Source organism: Dendrobates tinctorius, unplaced genomic scaffold (assembly GCF_039654945.1).
Source record: "Dendrobates tinctorius isolate UK_male_01 unplaced genomic scaffold, ASM3965494v1 ptg000320l, whole genome shotgun sequence".
NCBI classification, from domain to species: Eukaryota; Metazoa; Chordata; class Amphibia; order Anura; family Dendrobatidae; genus Dendrobates; species Dendrobates tinctorius.
In genome coordinates this window covers 1,201,206-1,223,485 of record NW_027361987.1, presented here as the reverse complement: position 1 = coordinate 1,223,485, position 22,280 = coordinate 1,201,206, and the positions used below count along the sequence as shown (strand labels likewise).

The 22,280-nt window shown below is 47.3% G+C and overlaps 1 protein-coding gene across 1 annotated transcript in view; it reads left to right on the top strand.

The window, feature by feature from the left end:
• Positions 1 to 274: 274 nt before the first annotated feature.
• LOC141073934 (uncharacterized) overlaps positions 275 to 22,280 on the top strand; it is a 29,380-nt gene continuing 7,374 nt past the window's right edge. The window contains exons 1-6 of the mRNA XM_073561467.1: positions 275 to 414; positions 18,577 to 18,723; positions 19,902 to 20,081; positions 20,175 to 20,253; positions 20,337 to 20,434; positions 20,633 to 20,723. Of these exons, the coding sequence (XP_073417568.1) occupies positions 18,646 to 18,723; positions 19,902 to 20,081; positions 20,175 to 20,253; positions 20,337 to 20,434; positions 20,633 to 20,723 (526 nt within the window). The 5' untranslated portion in view covers positions 275 to 414; positions 18,577 to 18,645. The remainder of the gene's footprint in view (positions 415 to 18,576; positions 18,724 to 19,901; positions 20,082 to 20,174; positions 20,254 to 20,336; positions 20,435 to 20,632; positions 20,724 to 22,280) is intronic.

The window sequence follows — 22,280 nt, the reverse complement described above, 5'->3', positions numbered from 1 at the left end:
TGAAATTCCTGTCACACTGTCCGAATTCAGAGATTGTCCTGTCAGAAAGGAGAAGACAGGGAGCGAAAGGGTTAATAGGACTCACAGGAGGAACCGGCCCAGAAAGGAGAAGGTGCAGGAGGGTCTGCCACATATATGACTGCTCTGTGCACACAGGACCTGTGATGAGGTCACAGGAGGGGAGGAGTCAGGGGTCACATGATCACGGGCCTCAGAGTCTGCCACATATATGACTGCTCTGTGTGCACAGGACCTGTGATGAGGTCACAGGAGGGGAGGAGTCAGGGGTCACATGATCTGGGGCCACCGATGCATGGTACAGGACCTGCGATGAGGTAACGATCATGTCATTTAAGGGGGAGGAGCCAGAGAGCTTGCAGGCTGGAAGCTGAGAAGATGGGAAACTTGTGAGAGGTAATGGCGGGAACAGGGAACATGGGGAGGACAGGGGGTGTGTGATAGAGGGGAGCGAGTGGGTGCAGGGGGTGTGTGATAGAGGGGAGCGAGAGGGTGCAGGGGGTGTGTGATAGAGGGGAGCAAGAGGGGGCAGGGGGTGTGTGATAGAGGGGAGCGGGAGGGGGCAGGGGGTGTGTGATAGAGGGGAGCGGGAGGGGGCAGGGGGTGTGTGATAGAGGGGAGCGGGAGGGGGCAGGGGGTGTGTGATAGAGGGGAGCGAGAGGGGGCAGGGGGTGTGTGATAGAGGGGAGCGAGTGGGTGCAGGGGGTGTGTGATAGAGGGGAGCGAGAGGGGGCAGGGGGTGTGTGATAGAGGGGAGCGAGAGGGGGCAGGGGGTGTGTGATAGAGGGGAGCGAGAGGGGGCAGGGGGTGTGTGATAGAGGGGAGCGAGAGGGGGCAGGGGGTGTGTGATAGAGGGGAGCGAGAGGGGGCAGGGGGTGTGTGATAGAGGGGAGCGAGAGGGGGCAGGGGGTGTGTGATAGAGGGGAGCGAGAGGGGGCAGGGGGTGTGTGATAGAGGGGAGCGAGAGGGCGCAGGGGGTGTGTGATAGAGGGGAGCGAGAGGGCGCAGGGGGTGTGTGATAGAGGGGAGCGAGAGGGCGCAGGGGGTGTGTGATAGAGGGGAGCGAGAGGGGGCAGGGGGTGTGTGACAGAGGGGAGGGGGCAGGGGGTGTGTGATAGAGGGGAGCGGGAGGGGGCAGGGGGTGTGTGATAGAGGGGAGCGGGAGGGGGCAGGGGGTGTGTGATAGAGGGGAGCGGGAGGGGGCAGGGGGTGTGTGATAGAGGGGAGCGGGAGGGGGCAGGGGGTGTGTGATAGAGGGGAGCGGGTGGGTGCAGGGGGTGTGTGATAGAGGGGAGCGAGTGGGTGCAGGGGGTGTGTGATAGAGGGGAGCGAGAGGGGGCAGGGGGTGTGTGATAGAGGGGAGCGAGTGGGTGCAGGGGGTGTGTGATAGAGGGGAGCGAGAGGGGGCAGGGGGTGTGTGATAGAGGGGAGCGAGAGGGGGCAGGGGGTGTGTGATAGAGGGGAGCGAGAGGGGGCAGGGGGTGTGTGATAGAGGGGAGCGAGAGGGTGCAGGGGGTGTGTGATAGAGGGGAGCGAGAGGGGGCAGGGGGTGTGTGATAGAGGGGAGCGAGAGGGCGCAGGGGGTGTGTGATAGAGGGGAGCGAGAGGGGGCAGGGGGTGTGTGATAGAGGGGAGCGAGAGGGCGCAGGGGGTGTGTGATAGAGGGGAGCGAGAGGGGGCAGGGGGTGTGTGATAGAGGGGAGCGAGAGGGGGCAGGGGGTGTGTGAGAGGGGAGCGAGAGGGGGCAGGGGGTGTGTGATAGAGGGGAGCGAGAGGGGGCAGGGGGTGTGTGATAGAGGGGAGCGAGAGGGGGCAGGGGGTGTGTGATAGAGGGGAGCGAGAGGGGGCAGGGGGTGTGTGATAGAGGGGAGCGAGAGGGGGCAGGGGGTGTGTGATAGAGGGGAGCGAGAGGGGGCAGGGGGTGTGTGATAGAGGGGAGCGAGAGGGGGCAGGGGGTGTGTGATAGAGGGGAGCGAGAGGGGGCAGGGGGTGTGTGATAGAGGGGAGCGAGAGGGGGCAGGGGGTGTGTGATAGAGGGGAGCGAGAGGGGGCAGGGGGTGTGGGAGATGGAGGGGTGTGAGAGGCTGCAGGGTGAGTGAGACGGAGGGGTGCAGGGTATGTGCAGTTCCAGCTTCCAGTGACAGGTGAGTGATGGGAGTGGCGGTGTTGCACCCACCGATCAGACATTGATCACCCATCCTAAGGATACGGATTGGTCATCAGTGGTAAAGTCGTGGCCTCTGTACACAATCTAAGGCTAGTTTCACACTAGCGTTTTTGAGCGCAGCGACGGCCTGCGCACGGCCGTCGCTAAGCCCCGCCCCTGCCGCGCCTCCGCCGGTAGCTCCGCCTACCGGCGCATGACGCTGCATGCGCCCTGCGTCCCTTATCTCCCGCTCCCCTTTATCACTGGGGGCACAGGCCATGCGCAGTATGCGTTTGGCGGCGCATGCGCCTTTTTGACGGTGCGTCGGCGCAACCAAACTGCAGCAGGTTGCGTTTGGCGCAGGTCGGCGCACTGTCAAAAAGGCTCATACTGCGCACGGAGTGTTCCCATAGTACAGGGCCCCTTTCTTGGCCCCACACAGTGTAATGCCCCCATTATGCCCCTGTAAGCAGGGTTCTGCCCCACAACCAGCTGCCTCGGGCACTTTACCATGGCCGGTACCTCAGATTCCTCCCCGCACCCCTTTCCTTTGGGGCTGTGGCCTTTATAATATCAGGAAACTGTGTCCTCAAGGTCACCTGACCTGGTGCACCATCTAGACTCTTCCTCCCTGAAACTCTCCCTTTCCCCATTGATTCCACATAGACTGCCATCTGTATGGCAGATGGCAGTCTATGTACAAATGCCGCACAGCCCTGAGGATTTGTTCTTATGACTCTCCTTCTAACACCCCTTAGGCTACTTTCACACTTTTTGCAAACGCACATAAAAATGCATCATGCGTTTGTGTGCATTTTTTGCGGGTTTAGGCGCGTTTTTTAAAAAAAATACACATGCTTTTTTTGCGCTGATGTGCGCATTACCATGCGCACGTCAGCACACCCGTAGACTATAATGAGTGGGTGAAAATAAACGCATTGCGTGCACATGAGTTTTTTTGGGACAGGTTGGACGCACAAAAAATGCAACAAGATGCATTTTGTGCGCGCGAGCGCACACTACAAAAAAACGCATGTGTATGCGCACCCATGTAAAACGCAAAAAAGCGCAAGTGTGAAACCAGCCTTATGCAGTATATATGATGCCCCTCACACAGTATAGTGTGTCCACAGTACTGGCATCTCTCACACAAAAGATATTTCCACAGTATCGCCATCCCACCACACACAGTATAATCTTCTCACAGTATCACCATCCCACCACACACAGCATAATCTCACAGTATCACCATCCCACCACACACAGTATAATCTTCTCACAGTATCACCATCCCACCACACACAGTATAATCTTCTCACAGTATCACCATCCCACCACACACAGTATAATCTCACAGTATCACCATCCCACCACACTCAGTATAATCTTCTCACAGTATCATTATCCCCCACACACAGTATAATCTTCTCACAGTATCACCATCCCCCCACACACAGTATAATCTTCTCACAGTATCACCATCCCACCACACACAGTATAATCTTCTCACAGTATCACCATCCCACCACACACAGTATAATCTTCTCACAGTATCACCATCCCACCACACACAGTATAATCTTCTCACAGTATCACCATCCCACCACACACAGTATATTCTTCTCACAGTATCACCATCCCACCACACACAGTATATTCTTCTCACAGTATCACCATCCCACCACACACAGTATATTCTTCTCACAGTATCACCATCCCACCACACACAGTATAATCTTCTCACAGTATTACCATCCCACCACACACAGTATAATCTTCTCACAGTATCACCATCCCACCACACACAGTATAATCTTCTCACACTATCACCATCCCACCACACACAGTATAATCTTCTCACACTATCACCATCCCACCACACACAGTATAATCTTCTCACAGTATCACCATCCCATCACACACAGTATAATCTCACAGTATCACCATCCCACCACACACAGTATAATCTTCTCACAGTATCACCATCCCACCATACACAGTATAATCTTCTCACAGTATCACTATCCCCCACACACAGTATAATCTTCTCACAGTATCACCATCCCACCACACACAGTATAATCTTCTCACAGTATCACCATCCCCCCACCCACAGTATAATCTTCTCACAGTATCACCATCCCACCATACACAGTATAATCTTCTCACAGTATCACTATCCCCCACACACGGTATAATCTTCTCACAGTATCACCATCCCACCACACACAGTATAATCTTCTCACAGTATTACCATCCCACCACACACAGTATAATCTTCTCACAGTATCACCATCCCACCACACACAGTATAATCTTCTCACAATATCACCATCCCACCACACACAGTATAATCTTCTCACAGTATCATCATCCCACCACACACAGTATAATCTTCTCACAGTACCACCATCCCACCATACACAGTATAATCTTCTCACAGTATCACCATCCCACCATACACAGTATAATCTTCTCACAATATCACCATCCCACCACACACAGTATAATCTTCTCACAGTATCATCATCCCACCACACACAGTATAATCTTCTCACAGTACCACCATCCCACCACACACAGTATAATCTTCTCACAGTATCACCATACCACCAGACACAGTATAATCTTCTCACAGTATCACTATCCCCCACACACAGTATAATCTTCTCACAGTATCACCATCCCACCACACACAGTATAATCTTCTCACAGTATCATTATCCCCCACACACAGTATAATCTTCTCACAGTATCACCATCCCCCCACACACAGTATAATCTTCTCACAGTATCACCATCCCACCACACACAGTATAATCTTCTCACAGTATCACCATCCCACCACACACAGTATAATCTTCTCACAGTATCACCATCCCACCACACACAGTATAATCTTCTCACAGTATCACCATCCCACCACACACAGTATATTCTTCTCACAGTATCACCATCCCACCACACACAGTATATTCTTCTCACAGTATCACCATCCCACCACACACAGTATATTCTTCTCACAGTATCACCATCCCACCACACACAGTATAATCTTCTCACAGTATTACCATCCCACCACACACAGTATAATCTTCTCACAGTATCACCATCCCACCACACACAGTATAATCTTCTCACACTATCACCATCCCACCACACACAGTATAATCTTCTCACAGTATCACCATCCCATCACACACAGTATAATCTCACAGTATCACCATCCCACCACACACAGTATAATCTTCTCACAGTATCACCATCCCACCATACACAGTATAATCTTCTCACAGTATCACTATCCCCCACACACAGTATAATCTTCTCACAGTATCACCATCCCACCACACACAGTATAATCTTCTCACAGTATCACCATCCCCCCACCCACAGTATAATCTTCTCACAGTATCACCATCCCACCATACACAGTATAATCTTCTCACAGTATCACTATCCCCCACACACGGTATAATCTTCTCACAGTATCACCATCCCACCACACACAGTATAATCTTCTCACAGTATTACCATCCCACCACACACAGTATAATCTTCTCACAGTATCACCATCCCACCACACACAGTATAATCTTCTCACAATATCACCATCCCACCACACACAGTATAATCTTCTCACAGTATCATCATCCCACCACACACAGTATAATCTTCTCACAGTACCACCATCCCACCATACACAGTATAATCTTCTCACAGTATCACCATCCCACCATACACAGTATAATCTTCTCACAATATCACCATCCCACCACACACAGTATAATCTTCTCACAGTATCATCATCCCACCACACACAGTATAATCTTCTCACAGTACCACCATCCCACCACACACAGTATAATCTCACAGTATCACCATCCCACCATACACAGTATAATCTTCTCACAGTATCACTATCCCCCACACACAGTATAATCTTCTCACAGTATCACCATCCCACCACACACAGTATAATCTTCTCACAGTATCATTATCCCCCACACACAGTATAATCTTCTCACAGTATCACCATCCCACCACACACAGTATAATCTTCTCACAGTATTACCATCCCACCACACACAGTATAATCTTCTCACAGTATCACCATCCCACCACACACAGTATAATCTTCTCACAGTATCACCATCCCACCACACACAGTATAATCTTCTCACAGTATCACCATCCCACCACACATAGTATAATCTTCTCACAGTATCACCATCGCACCACACACAGTATAATCTTCTCACAGTATCACCATCCCACCACACACAGTATAATCTTCTCACAGTATCACCATCCCCCCACACACAGTATAATCTTCTCACAGTATCACCATCCCACCACACACAGTATAATCTTCTCACAGTATCACCATCCCACCACACACAGTATAATCTTCTCACAGTATCACCATCCCCCCACACAGTATAATCTTCTCACAGTATCACCATCCCCCCACACACAGTATAATCTCACACTATCACCATCCCCCCCACACACAGTATAATCTTCTCACAGTATCACCATCCCCCCCACACACAGTATAATCTTCTCACAGTACCACCATCCCACCACACACAGTATAATCTCACAGTATCGCCATCCCACCACACACAGTATAATCTTCTTACAGTATCACCATCCCCCCACACACAGTATAATCTTCTCACAGTACCACCATCCCACCATACACAGTATAATCTTCTCACAGTATCACCATCCCCCCACACACAGTATAATCTTCTCACAGTATCACCATCCCCCCACACACAGTATAATCTTCTCACAGTACCACCATCCCACCATACACAGTATAATCTTCTCACAGTATCACCATCCCACCACACACAGTATAATCTTCTCACAGTATCACCATACCCCCACACTCAGCATAATCTTCTCACAGTATCACCATCCCACCACACATAGTATAATCTTCTCACAGTATCACCATCCCCCCACACAGTATAATGTTCTCATAGTACCGCCATACCCCCACACACAGTATAATGTTCTCATAGTACCGCCATACCCCCCACACAGTATAATGTTCCTACAGTACCGCCATACCCCCACACACAGTATAATGTTCCTACAGTACCGCCATACCCCTCCACACAGTATAATGTTCCTACAGTACCGCCATACCCCCACACACAGTATAATGTTCCTACAGTACCGCCATACCCCCACACACAGTATAATGTTCCTACAGTACCGCCATACCCCCACACACAGTATAATGTTCCTACAGTACCGCCATACCCCCACACACAGTATAATGTTCCTACAGTACCGCCATACCCCCACACACAGTATAATGTTCCTACAGTACCGCCATACCCCCACACACAGTATAATGTTCCTACAGTTTCGCCATACCCCCACACACAGTATAATGTTCCTACAGTACCGCCATACCCCCACACACAGTATATTGTTCCTACAGTACCGCCATACCCCCACACAGACAGTATAATGTTCTCATAGTACCACCATACCCCCACACTGTACAATCTTCCCATAGTACCGCCATACCCCCACACAGTATAATGTTCTCATAGTACCGCCATACCCCCACACACAGTATAATGTTCTCCTAGTACCGCCATACCCCCACACAGTATAATGTTCTCACAGTACCGCCATATCTCCACACACAGTATAATGTTCTCATAGTACCGCCATACCCCCACACAGTATAATCTTTTCATAGTACCGCCATACCCCCACACACAGTATAATGTTCCTACAGTACCTCCAAAAATAAAATTAGAGATGAGCAAATATGTTAGGAAAACGATCACCAAACATAAATTCAGCGCTAATATGGTACATTCTGATTCATGATTGGTAAAATGAAAATTTTTCTTATGATCGGAAAAAGTCCGTAACATAAAAGTCGGTAACATTCGGTAAAAGATATAATAGAAGCCAGCAATACACGTGCCACGTTTAGTAAAGTCACAGCCACCAATGTGGGAAACTGGGTTCAAATCCTAGCTCTGCCCTGTTGGACGTAATATACCAGAAGTGGTCCATAACACTATGGTGCCTACCTCAATAAACATGAGAGTGTCTCTTGAACAAAGAGTCTTTCCAGCTGGGACATTGCCCAGATTAACAAGGTCCGCGTCAGATGTCGAGGAACCAAGACAATCTGATGATAAATGGGCTACGGGACCAAACCAACTCAAATGACCACACGGAGATGGGGGTCTCTGTACAGGAGCATTTACTTTATTTTATTCACTTCTTTTATAATCTTTTGCTTAATTATGCAAGGTTCTCAAGTACCAATAGCATCATTTCACTTTATAAGCCAATAATATTGCAAGAAAACCGGAAACTACATATATGTCCGTATCCAAATAGCATAGAAAGTAATATAATGGCATATTCTTCAGAGTAATACACCCCCACCTCCCTTATCTTGCACCTGATGGGAACAGTCTGGTTTCATGACAGTTTGAACTTTTACCTAATTACAAAATTTATCTTACAGCAACAAAAACGGAGAAACGAAGCCTTCAGGAAAAATGGAGAAGTGAAACTTCAGCTCTGATTTTAGTATTAACCCTTCACATTCACCCCTAGATAAATTTTGTTAGCACCTCTGATGATGCATATCTGTTATCCCAAGCTAACAGCTTGAGGGGTACTGGTCTTCACATGACTGATGCTGTGTTACCAGTCATGGCTGTCGCGGTGCACCCGTCCCCCCTGTGTACTGCAGTTCACGAATAACAATTTTTGATAACTGTGGTGGAGATCTTTTGTAGGTAGCCATGTGCTTGGCTTCGACGTCTTCATCAAGTAGCCTTTTGAAATCGGTGCAGAGAAGAGCAGGGGCAACGACGCCTTTGGTATCATCATTAGCTGGCTTAGTGTAGAATTTCCTAATACATACAGAAACACACCAAAGAACAATTTTTAGTATCACATATACAACAAGGATACAGGCAGCAATATGTAACAAGCTTTGTAAAATCCCAGCTATCCAGCCCCCAATTCCCTTAAATCAATTGGCTGGATTGAGAAAGGAGAAGGTGTCTGACCACCAACTGTCCTTATTACGATCATTATCTTTATCGTATTGATCTCTGAGTCATTGTATATCTTGTAACTTTAACTTCTACCAATAATAATATGAAAAATGCGAAAACTAAAACATTATGCCCCCCTTTATTTGCTATTGGCTTGTTGGGTGATGAGGTGGACTTGATAGGGACCGTCATACAAGGGTTCTAGTCCATGCTTCCTGACATGCCTTTTCACGACTACCAAATCACCAGGCTTCAGGTTATGACAGGTGTCGGTTTCTACTGAATCTGGTAAAGAAGAGGAAACTAGAGCATAGGTGTTAGCAAGATTTTTACTAAGCAGAATAACATATTGAACAGCATGGTCAGTTTCTTCTGATAACTGCTGGGGCTGGAAATTTGCAACTGGGGGCCTAGTACCAAACAATATCTCATATGGGGACAAGCAATATTTTGTAATAGGGGAGTACGGATATGGTATAGTACAATGGGTAGGAGCTCTGACCATGGAGCCGTAGTCTCCTGCATCATTTTGGTCAATTGTCCCTTCAGTGTGCCGTTCAGCCTCTCAACTTCACCACTGGATTGTGGGTGGTACGGAGTATGGAGGGCTACAGTGGATCCAAGCATTGTCAGAACTTCTTGGTACACATGAGAAGAAAAGGCCGGGCCTTGATCACTTTCAACAACTTCTGGAACCCCATATCTGCATATGACTTCCATCACCAATTTCTTCGCTGTGGTTTTTGCAGTCATGTTGGTAACAGGGAATGCTTCCAGCCAGCTGGAGAACCGGGGCCCAGTAGAATTTTTGCACCAGTGCGAGGGCCTGATTCTTTCCTCGATGTGTAGGTCCATGTGCCCATGTGGCAATAGCAGGGTACATCCGCTTAGGGAGACACACAAGTTGGTCCTTTTTCCAGAGACCATTATTCATTCGTGCCCCATCAGTCTTCCATTGCTTCACCTCTTCCTTTGGAGACATTCTCTGCATCGTCATTAAACAGGGTCCAACAGAAAACTTCAGTCTGTTGTAGATCATCAGGTTCTTGTAGGGTTAATGCTTCTTGTAACTGTTTACACTGAGAGCGTGTGGTCACCACAGTTGGTATGGTTAGTTCAACGGGTAAAAGAGCGGCGGCTTTTGCTTGCATATCCGCAAATGTGTTGCCAACAGTCTGTGGACTGGTCCTAGGACCGTGCGCCTTAACTTTGATAATGGCCACCTGAGTAGGTAATTTGATCGAGTCCATGAGGGTTTTAACAGCTTCAGCATTTTTCACTGGGGTTCCGGCAGTAGTAATAAACCCTCGATTGGTCCATAGAGCCCCAAAATCGTGAGCAATACCAAATGCATACCGTGAGTCCGTGTATATATTAGCCCGTCTGTTCTTGGCCAAAGTACATGCAGTAGACAGAGCCTGGAGTTCTGCTTCTTGTGCTGACTGTGAGGGCGGGAGCGCAGCTGCGTGCACTACAGTGTCCTCTGTGGTAACAGCGTATCCTGTGTGGAATCTACCAAACTCGTCAGCATATCTTGAAACATCCGTGTATAACACCAGATCAGGATCTGGGAGTGGATTCTCACTGACATTTGGTGGAGTAGCTGTTTCTTCTATCAGAAATTGGGAACAATCATGTTGGAGGTAATCCTCATCACTGCCATCTTTCCTTATAGTTCATTATACCGTCTTTCAAGGCATTGTAAAGAGGATGCATTATGCGGGATGCATCCGGTATCCACTGACAACAATAAGTGCATAGTCCAAGAAAACGCTGGAGTTCAGCTTCATCTTTTGGGAAAGGAAGGTTGCTGACAGCTATTTTTCTTTCTTCTGTGAGGTGTCAGACACCCTGAAGGAGAAAGTGACCCAAGAATATCACTTGACCAAGGCAGAACTGAAGTCTCGAGGCCGAAACCCGACAGTTCAGTGCTGCCAGATACTTAAGGAGGCTAACAATGCCAGAAATGGCAAAAGACACCTGCTCATATTTTTTTTGCATACTGGTTGGGACTGTTTTGGGCCCCTTGTGGCATAACTGTGGGAAAGGCATGCAAAATACAGATTTCCTCACTGTCTTCATCTACATAGGGATTATATAACCTAAGAACCATCTGACCATCATCTTGGAATTGTATTTCGGAGCAGAACTGTGATAATAAATCTGCCCCTAGTAAATTTACTGGACATGTGGGAGAGATTACAAACTGAATAGTAACCTCGGGGAAGGGTTTTATGGGGTTTATTACAGTATATTAATTGGGTCTGCCATCTACTCCGATTAAAACAGAGGCCTGTATGACAATCTCCATAAAAGTGTCCGAATCGGGCACAGCGCCAGAATTGCTGACGAGAATTAGCAGGGAGGGGCTGAGGAGTAAGGTTCTCAGTAGCTGAAGTCTGAGGGGGGCGAGAGTTTGCTGTGTGGGCTGAAGGGCACACTTTGTGCTCGCAGCTGCAGTGGGGGCTGGAGGTTGCTAGTTTTGTTTTGTTTTTTTTTTCTTTTTCTTTTTCTCTATGCTGAACAGAGCGGGTTAAAGTCTTCTGAAAACTTTTTATTACTTTCAATACATTGTCCGGAGTGGAATTCTCAACGTCAGGTCTAACTGAAATTATTGCCTCTTGCAATTCGGGTCTGAGGCCGGACATCAAAGTGCCACAAAAAGATGTGTATGGGCTTCAATATACAGGGAGAATCCCAGATCTCTAAATACTGCCATAGGACGCCCATAGAACTTCTCGGCAGTCTCCCCTTCGGCCTTTGTGATATCTGTGAGAGAGATAGCTTGGTCCGCTAATTTATCTTGTGCCCAAACCTTTAAAGCATTGCAGAAATCAACACCACTCTCATAGGTTCCCCCATCCAGATTGACATTATACATTATGCCACCCTCAATAATTGGAAAATACCCCTCCCCAACTTTTACTCGAAGTATGTGTAATAGATCTCTTCGGGAAGTGGAATAAATCTCTCAATTTGCTGCCATTTGCCTGTAGAAAGCCATGGGGGAAGACTCTGGATTGGGTAATTGATTGCAAAGGGTGTCTATTTGGGATGGGGTGAAGGGAGTATACTCATAACCACTAGCAATATTAGACATAGCGGGGACTGAGGCTAGCGGCGGATGATAGTAGGTACCGTCAGCGTCTCCTGGTCTCCTTGTACAATTATTATCTAGCAGGGAGACCTCTTCTTTCAAATCATCACTTTTAACTATTTGTCTGCCTTACACATTAGTATCAATCTCAGTTCCTTCTAAACCAATCACTTTCTCACACCACAGTCACTTTCTTGAACCACAATACATCCAGTCCTTGCCATAATAGACAATTTTTCCTTCTTCAACATAGCAGTAACAGAAACAATCAGAATTCACTTCCTCTGTTCTTCCTAACACCTTCGTCACACAATTCATGTGCCAAGCCACAAAATTCTTTTCCTTCCACGGATTCTCTCATTTAGCGCTAAATATCCTTACCTTAGTTGTGCACAGATCTGGAGCGGCCGTATCAGTCTGTTCCACCGGGTCAATAATCACCCTCTGGGATACCCAAAATTCGCGGTACTCAGTGAAAGGAGGAGGGCGTCTCAGACTATCTCTCCGGACACCTCTGGTTATATATATATATCTATCTATATATACCTGAGTTATGTATCCTACCCAGTCTTCGATCACGTCACCACGCCCGATTACTAACAATGATCAGGAATTCAGGATATTTTGACTATAAAGAGAGTCACAATCACTGGTCAATCCGGGGTGTCCGTTCCTTATGAGGTACGGTTTGAGCACTGGGCCCCCAACAGGACTGCACCTCTATATGATTCCAGCCATGCATCACCCCACCACGGAGACAAACCTCAGATCCTCTTTGCAGCAACAAGCACAGGAAAACCACACCAACGGTCAGTCTGAACAGTTAACTGCCAAATTACCGTGGTTGTTGTGGGGGATGATCAGTCCCAATTTTCCAGCACCTGTGTCCGCTCCGAGGGTCCTTTGTCTTGTCCTCCATGGGCAGAGGCGTCCCTGTTCGGGGGCCCCACGTTGGGCCGCCAGCTGTCGAGGTAGGGCTAAATTAACCCTTTACGGTTGAGCCAGTGATGTCCAAATTAATCCACAGAGTGTTGCTAGCAACTCAAATGACCACACGGAGACGGGGGTCTCTGTATGGGAGGATCGAGACAGATCACTAGTCCCCTTTATTTTAGTCACTTCTTTTATAATCTTTTGCTTAATTATGCAAGGTTCTCAAGTACCAATAGCATCATTTCACTTTATAAGCCAATAATATTGCAGAAAACCGGAAACTACATATATGTCTGTATCCAAATAGCATAGAAAGTAATATAATGGCATATTCTTCAGAGTAATATACCCCCAACTCCCTAATCTTGCACCTGATGGGAACAGTCTGGTTTCATGACAGTTTGACCTTTTACCTAATTACAAAATTTATCTTACAGCAACAAAAATGGAGAAATGAAACCTTCAGGAAAAATGGAGAAGTGAAACTTCAGCTCTGATTTTAGTATTAACCCTTCACAGATTGACTACAGGAAAGCCTATGACTCAATTCTACACACATGGATCTCTGAATGCTTGGCTCTCTACAATGTCGACAAGAAATTAAGAACCTTCCTCAGAAACTCAATGAGGCTATGGAGAATAACATTATAAGTCAACTCAAGACAACTAGCACAAGTGACCATCCAATGCGGCATATACCAAGGTCATGCACTGTCCCCATTGCTGTTCTGCATAGGCTTGAAGCCCCTCAGTCAGATAATTGCAGAGTCTGTCTATGGATACAAGTTCAAGAGTGGAAGCACCATCAGCCACCTCCTCTACATGGATGACCTCAAGCTGTATGCGAAAAACGATCAAGACAACAATTCACTTATCCACCTGACAAGGATCTACAGTGAAGATATCGGGACATCGGAGCGTCCTTCGGACTGAATAAGTGTGGTCAGTTGGTAATAAAGAGAGGCAAGGTAGTTAAGACTGATGGAGTGGAATTATCAGCAGGGCAGGTAGCAGATGTACAGACATGCTACAAAGACTTACGCATCCCACAGGGATACGGTAACCATGATGAGGAGGCAAGGAAAGCGGCAACATCCAAACACCATCAAAGGTCCTGAAGAGCCAGCTCAATGGGAAGAATAAAATCTGCGCCACCAATATATACTCACTGGCTAACTGCAGAGTCAGGAGATATGATTCTGCTATATATATATATTATAGAGAGAGATATGGAGATTTTTTTTTTCTTTATGTTGGAGGGTCCAATTCCAGCTATTGCTGTGGGATCTGTGATTTCTATCTACTCCACTGTATAAAGGATAATAGAGTATAATAAAGCAGTTATGGACGTGACGTAACTAACATTGTGCAGTGACTCTGATTTCCATATAGTGACAGATATTTCTTGTTACTAAAACTGTGATTTTCTCTAGCAACATTCCACGACAGCATAGGAGGTCGTCTCCACGCCCTAATGGGGGACAGGAAGCACGAGAGGTTAAAAGGTCCCTCCCTCCTCCCTCTCACCAGTGTCTTTCCTGTCCCCCATGGGGCATGGAGAGGTCTGGTGTGCTGTGTGAAAGAGCCGGGCAGTGGTGGTCGGTGGCGCAGCCTCCCCTCCTCTGTTCTGCACCTGCATTCGGGACCGTTCCTGGCCCTCCCGTTCTCCCCTTTGGGGAGTAAAGCGGGCCAGTGCTCTCCGGCGTCTCCTCCTCCCCTGCGTGCTGTACACGCGGGTCACTTTTGGGGTATGTGGAGGGCGCGCTGTCATGGCGGCCCCCATGCTGCTGCCAGCGCGCGGAGCTCGCCAGCATCTGCTGTGCCTGCTCCAGGACCCAGCTAGGAGGAGGGGGAAACAAGCTAATGCGCTGAGGGCGGAGTTAACCCTTCATTAACCCGCCGGAAGACACCGACAGGTAAGACATCCCCTGCTGTCATGGACAGTTCTTCCTGCCCTGCATCTGCAGAGCCCAGCGCTGCCCCAGCCACAGTGAGTGTTACCTGGGGTGGGTCCTAGTGGTGCGATCCGGGATAGAGGTCCTTAAAATACTTCTCCCCCTCTTTTTTATAGGGAGAAAAGTCTGCCCATAAAAGCACCAATACATCCAGCAAAACGGCCAAATGTGTCATATGCAGCACGAAACTTCCCTCTTATTGGGAGAAAAAGTTATGTCAGGCATGCACAGATAAAGTGGTCAGGGCCGAGCACCCGTCACTAATTGACGAGATCCGCAGCTTGGTCACCCGTCAGGTTCAGACCTTCCTCCCGGAGGAGCACCAGAGATCCATAATATCAAGGATCTCAGAGTTCAGGGACCAGAGATCCCCCGACCCTCAGGTCAGCTATGTCCATACTAGGGTCTATGACCTCCTGTATCCAATCAGTACCTTGGGCACAGGCCCACTTCAGAACGCTCCAGTCCCATATCCTAAGAAACTGGAATCGGGATCACACCTGTCTGAACAAAAAGGTCCAGACCCCAGGGGTAGTGAGAGCCTTGCTGGCATGGTGGATGGACCACAAGAACCTGTGCAGGGGAATCAACTGGTCTCAGACCCCTTTAGTCACGGTAACAACAGACGCCAGCAAAAAAGGCTGGGGAGCGGTAGTGTCTCGTCACCCATTCCAGGGGTTATGGAGCCAGAAAGTGAGCGCAAAATCCTCAAACTTCAGAGAGTTGAAGGCAGTGGAAGAAGCTCTACTGGCAGACACCTGGTCCGGGGCCAGCACATCAGAGTCTACTCAGACAATATAACAACGGTGGCCCATCTCAGGCACCAGGGGGGGTACGAGATCCAGCAGCCTGGATGGCCTCTCAAACCGAATATTTTCCTGGGCCGAAAAGCACCTCCGCTCTTTGATGGCAATTCACCTGAAGGGTACGGCCAATCTTCAGGCAGATTTCCTAAGCAGGAAAAGCATCCAGCCGGCCGAATGGACCCTAAGCAAAATAATCTTCCAGAAACTGGTCGACAGGTGGGTCCTACCGGAAGTGGACCTATTAGCCTCAGGAGAAAATGCTCAAGTGGAGAAATACTTTTCACTGAACCCCAGAGACAGGTCCCTGGGAGTGGATACCTTCGCCCACAGGTGGAGGTTCCATCTAGCTTACGCCTTTCCGCCAGTCCCAATCCTTGCCGCAACCCTGAAGAAGATTCGGGACAATCATACCCCAACCATCCTAGTAGCTCCATTATGGCCAAAGAGGAGCTGGTACTCTCTGATCACGGAACTGGTGGTAGATGGACCATTCATCCTACCCATGGAAGACTGCCTTCTCTCGCAGGGCCCCCTACATCACCCAAACCTACGAGGAATGAGGTTGGCGGCCTGGCTACTGAAGCCCAGATCCTGAGGGCTAGGGGCTTATCAGTGGCGGTAATAAAGACCCTACAGAAATCCCGAAAACCGGTCACTATCGCCATATATTATAAGATATGGAAGAGATTCTCCTCATGGTGTCTACCAGACCTGCCTGATCCAGAGAAACCTAACATTTCTCGTATCCTGGATTTCTTGCAGAGGGGGCTAGAACTAGATCTAAAACCTACCACTTTGAAAGTTCAAGTGTCAGCATTAAGTGCTATGTTCGATTGTGACTTGGCCAACCACAGGTGGATAAGAAGATTCATGACATCGGCCACTAGACTTCATCCAAAGAAGTTAATAGCGGTCCCAACATGGGACTTGAATGTGGTGCTTACGGGACTCACTCAATCTCCCTTTGAGCCCTTGTCATCCAGCACTTCCCAGCTTCTCACCTGTAAAGTCGCCTTCCTTGTAGCAATAACTTCAGCAAGATGAGTAGGAGAGCTCCAGGTGCTCTCAGTTAGAGAACCCTACCTAACTATTAGAGATGATTCCATAGTTCTCTCTCTTGACCCATCTTTTCTGCCGAAGGTAGTGTCCAACTTCCATAGGTCACAGAATATAATCCTTCCGTCATTCTGTCAGAACCCAGCAAACCCCAAGGAAGATGTGTTCCATACGCTGGATGTAAGACGTATAGTTCTCCACTACCTGGAGTTTACCAAACCCTATAGAGTCGACCACAACCTATTTATTCATACCTCTGGCCCAAACAGAGGGAAGAAGGTGGCAAAGAACACCATTGCTAATTGGATTAGAAGGGCTATCTCTGAAGCTTACCTGACACAAAACATCACTCCCCCTGCTGGAATCAAAGTGCATTCAACACGGTCTACCTCTAAGTCATGGGCTGAGAGGGCAGGCGCATCTTCAGAGCAGATTTGTAGGGCAGCAACCTTTACCTTTACTAGACATTATAGATTAGACCTCGTATCCATCAGGGATCTAGTCTTTGGCCGAAAAGTTCTTCAGGCCGTTGTCTCCCCCCCAGTGCAGTATAGGTTGTTATGCCTCCTATGCTGTCGTGGAAGGTTGCTAGAGAAAATAGAATTAGACTTACCAGTAATTCGGTTTCTAGAAACCTTCCACGACACCACTATTTCCCTTCCTGTATTCTTGGACAAATTCTGAGAATCTTAAAGGTAACCGGTGCTATGGTAATCAGTTGTAAGTCACTGGTGAAAGGGAGGAGGGAAGGACCTTTTAACCTCTCGTGCTTCCTGTCCCCCATTAGGGTGTGGAGACGACCTCCTATGTTATCGTGGAAGGTTTCAAGAAATCGAATTACCGGTAAGTCTAATTCTATTTTTTTTTCCACTTTAACCCTTTTTTTAAACCCCTCTGATCAGTGTGATCACACAACATACAAGCCTCTGATGGCTCCATGATGCCCTGTACTCCCGTGTATCATCACTGCCGGTCAGTGTAATACTAACGGCCCCATACACATGAGATCAGAGTTGGCTGAATGGTCATTTGGCAGACGGCGATCTCTCCCGACTCCCCCATACACACAAATATTCCAGCTTTCCTGTGGTCTGTATGAGAGAGTCGCCTCCAGACTCCTCTAGAGGAGGATTATCTACAGGAAGAACAAACGGATTGTCCTCTGAAATTCAGGATGCCGGATCCTTCTCTGCCCTGACATCATCTGTCGGGAGGCCCCCAAAACATTATATGGTCGGCCAAACCCCCCGAAATAAGTGCTTTCATGTAACATTAGTCTAATGTGTATGGGGGCGTTATAAGGTAACTTATTGGACTCTGCCTAATAGACCTTCATACATTGCAGCCCAGACACCATTATTAGGCATGTAAGTATCGTAGTAACTAGGCCGACCCATACTATCGAGTACTTGAAGCCAAACTGTCACACCTTCTTAGATGCCATGTTTGCTTTTCACATCAGCAAGTGGATCCTTATGTTACATCTGATCATCTTCTCATTCAGGTCTCTACAATATTGGATCCTCTCAGTGAAGATCTATAGAAGAGAATTTTCCTGATTTCCCCATCAAGGATGGATATGGACAGAGACAAGATGGCAGAGATGATATTACACTTCACCCTAGAGATCCTCTTCTGGCTTACTGGAGAGGTGAGAGATTCTGATGACGTCACATTACCTCATTCTTATCTATGGGAATAACAGATTGTTAGGTGCCGAGCTTCCCCCACTGCACAGGGGGAATCTCAAGCCATGTCCTCTGCGGTCTCCCATTCCTCTGCAGCCGCAGAGATTCCTGCTGAGCAGAGGCGTCGGTCCAGGCGTCTTGCCCAGGCTGATGCTAGGCGTCTGGTTGCTCATTCTGGCTCTGCTATAACTCCATGCTTGAGTCAGCAGCAAAAGTAGACACTTCTGGGACTAAGTCCTGTCTTTTGGGTACTGAGCATGCCTGTGGGATGACCTCTCATTGGAGGTAGGAGGTCACATGCGCAGGTCCCGTTCCTGCTCGGATTAGTCCATTACTGTAAAGGTCCCGAAAGGACACTGCTATAAAAGAGTCGCATGGCCGCTCGGCCATGCGCTAGTATAGACTCTTGTGGCTTATGGTGTGTATGATGACGGATGCTTGTTACTTCGAATGACTCATTATGAAATCCCTACCCTTGGTTGTGTATGTTGTTAGAGTCAGCACCTGTCAGTGGCTAGGCTATATGCCACAGTCCTCTGCACTTGCTAGTTTCTGACTGCCGCTCTGCTTAAGGCACTGTCCTACCGCGTCAGGTAGCAGTAACTGCCAATGCGGCACCGTGCGCAAATCTATCGCTTTCCTCCCCACTCTGGGTGGTTAGTGGCATCCGCCAGACTGGTGCAGTGCACACTGGTGCGTTATCTCTCATTTGGCCTCTTGCTGGCTCCGCTACTGTGCACTGAGCGCTAGTGGACTAGAGGGACTCTAACCCCGTATCCTTGGGGCGGAGTCCTGTGTCTGTATACTAGCGCTCATCCGGCCAAGCCCTGTGAGTTTAACAGGCTTCGGCACCTACATTGTGCGGCACCTCGGTTCTGTGAATCAACAGAACTCGCTCCCGTACACACCAGGTGAAGCTAACCCACGTGTGTCTCTTTATTATTTGCCATATAGTCACCACCATTACTGAGCAGCAGGTTTCCATCTCTGCATGGTGGACCCCAGGCTGCGAACGCACCTCATACCACCTTTATTATTTGGTGCATTCCGCCAGCCCTTAACACAGATGGACAGAACTGGAGAGGTGAGGACTCTGGAAATGTCTGTAGTGAGATTTATTAATGTGTCTCTCCATAACCAGGATTACACAGTGGTGAAGAAGACCTCTAGTGATCGCTGTCAGCACCCAGTGTCTGAGGGATGGGTAAGACCCCTGATCCATGAGGACATCAATGACCAGATGATCCTAGAACTCACGTACAAGATGATTGAGCTGCTGACTGGAGAGGTGACACTGCTGGGAATGCTGGGACATTATACAGTAACTATGAAGGGATTGGGGGGATGACGGTATCATTGTATGTGTCAAGTTCCCATAAGGTGTCAGGATGTTGCTGTCTATTTCTCCATGGAGGAGTGGGAGTATTTAGAAGGACACAGAGATCTGTACAAGAACGTCATAATGGAGGTTCCCCAGCCCCTCACATCTCCAGGTAATAGACAGGACTAAATACACACGGCCTATAATTATCTGTATGTAGAGAATGAATTCAGTCCCTGTATGTGTTTCCTCCAGATCTATCCAGTAAGAGGACAACACCAGAGAGATGTCCCCGTCCTCTTCTTCCACAGGACTGTAACCAAGAAGATCCCAGTGCTCCTCAGGATCATCAGGTAGATGGAGAGAAGGTGTCAGGAGATCTCCCCTATGATGTGTAGACGGCTGTGAAGGTCTTGTGCTCAGTCTTGTTTTATCCACCAGTATTATATGTTTTATACTTGTGTAATGAGAACGGTGGAGATGGCAGGATTAGAGCTGATCATAGATGGGACTTCTCCATCTGTCTGTGACTGTTACAATATTTGTTTCAGGGTGAAGATCTGACCCATATTAACACTACAGAGACATATGTGAGGGGTGATGAGCGGTGTAAAGAGGAGATTCCCACATATGACTACCCAGGTGAGTAGTAACCACTGAATGTTAATAAATGTTTAACTCCATATCAATATGGATTTATGAAGGATCGCTCCTGTGAAACTAACCTGATCAGCTTCTATGAGGATGTGAGCTCTCAAATGGACCAAGGAGAATCATTGGATGTCATTTATCTCGACTTCTCTAAAGCATTTGACACTGTCCCACATAAAAGATTGGTAAGTAAGATGAGAAAGCTTGGGCTAGGGGAAAATGTGTGTAGATGGGTAGGTAGCTGGCTTAGTGAAAACAAAGAGTGGTTATTAATGGGGCACACTCAGATTGGGCCAGGGTTACTAGTGGGGGACCACAGGGTTCTGTATTGGGCCCCCTACTATTTAATATATTTATTAATGATCTAGTGGATGGCTTACACAGTAAAATATCAGTATTTGCAGATGATACAAAACTATGTAAGGTAGTTAACACAAAGGAGGACAGTTTGCAACTACAGACAGATTTGAGTAAATTGGAGAATTGGACTGAAAAATGGCAAATGAGGTTTAACACAGATAAGTGTAAGTAGGGTGATGACAATTTTAAAAATTTTGCAAAACGAAAATGAAACCCCTTACATTGGAGGAACAATTGCATTCAAATGACATTAGTATCATCAAATTTGTAAAATATTCAAAAAAGTTCCCCCTCTTTTTCAAAAGATTTTTCATCTTTTAATTTTAATCTTTAAAGAAAATATCTTTCTAAGTTGTAACAAAAAGTGGTATTTTATTCACATATAGAACATTCTGGAATATTTTAAAATATTTTGGAACTTAGTATTATCTTTTCATTTTCAGTGCAAAGCTTCAAGTTTTATGATCAAGAAGTACATTCAGAAAATGTCTTCTAGAAATTCCAGCAACAGTGTAAAAGCAAACAGGTCTATCTGGACGAGGAATCTGCCCTCCTATTGTCAACATAAAAGATAATAATGCAAAATTGCATGTCCTTTCTTGGCGGAAAAATACCATTTTTGCCTTAGTTCATTTGAATGAAAGGGGGAACTTTTTTTAAAAAACAAAAAAAGCAATACTTATTCTTAAATAACCCATAAAAGTTCCTCCATTGCACATGGTTTCATAAAACAATTTTTTTTGTCATTACACTAGTGTAAGGAGTAAGGTTATGCACATGGGAAGGAGAAACAGACGCTACAATTACTTACTAAATGGGAAACTGCTGGGGAAATCAGACATGGAAAAAGACTTAGGCATCTTAGTCAATAAGAAGCTAAATTGGAGTGCCCAGTGTCAGGCAGCTGCCACCAAAGCAAATAGGGTCATGGGATGCATTAGAAGAGGTCTGGGGACACAAGATGAAAACATAATTCTCCCTCTGTACAAATCACTCGTCAGACCACACTTGGAGTATTGTGTGCAATTTTGGACGCCGGTGCTCAAGAAAGACATTACTGAACTTGAAAGGGTTCAAAGGCGGGCTACTAAAATGATAAATGGAGTTGGTTTACTACAATACCCAGAAAGGTTATCAAAATTAGGTCTATTTACTCTAGAAAAGAGAAGACTTAGGGGAGACCTAATA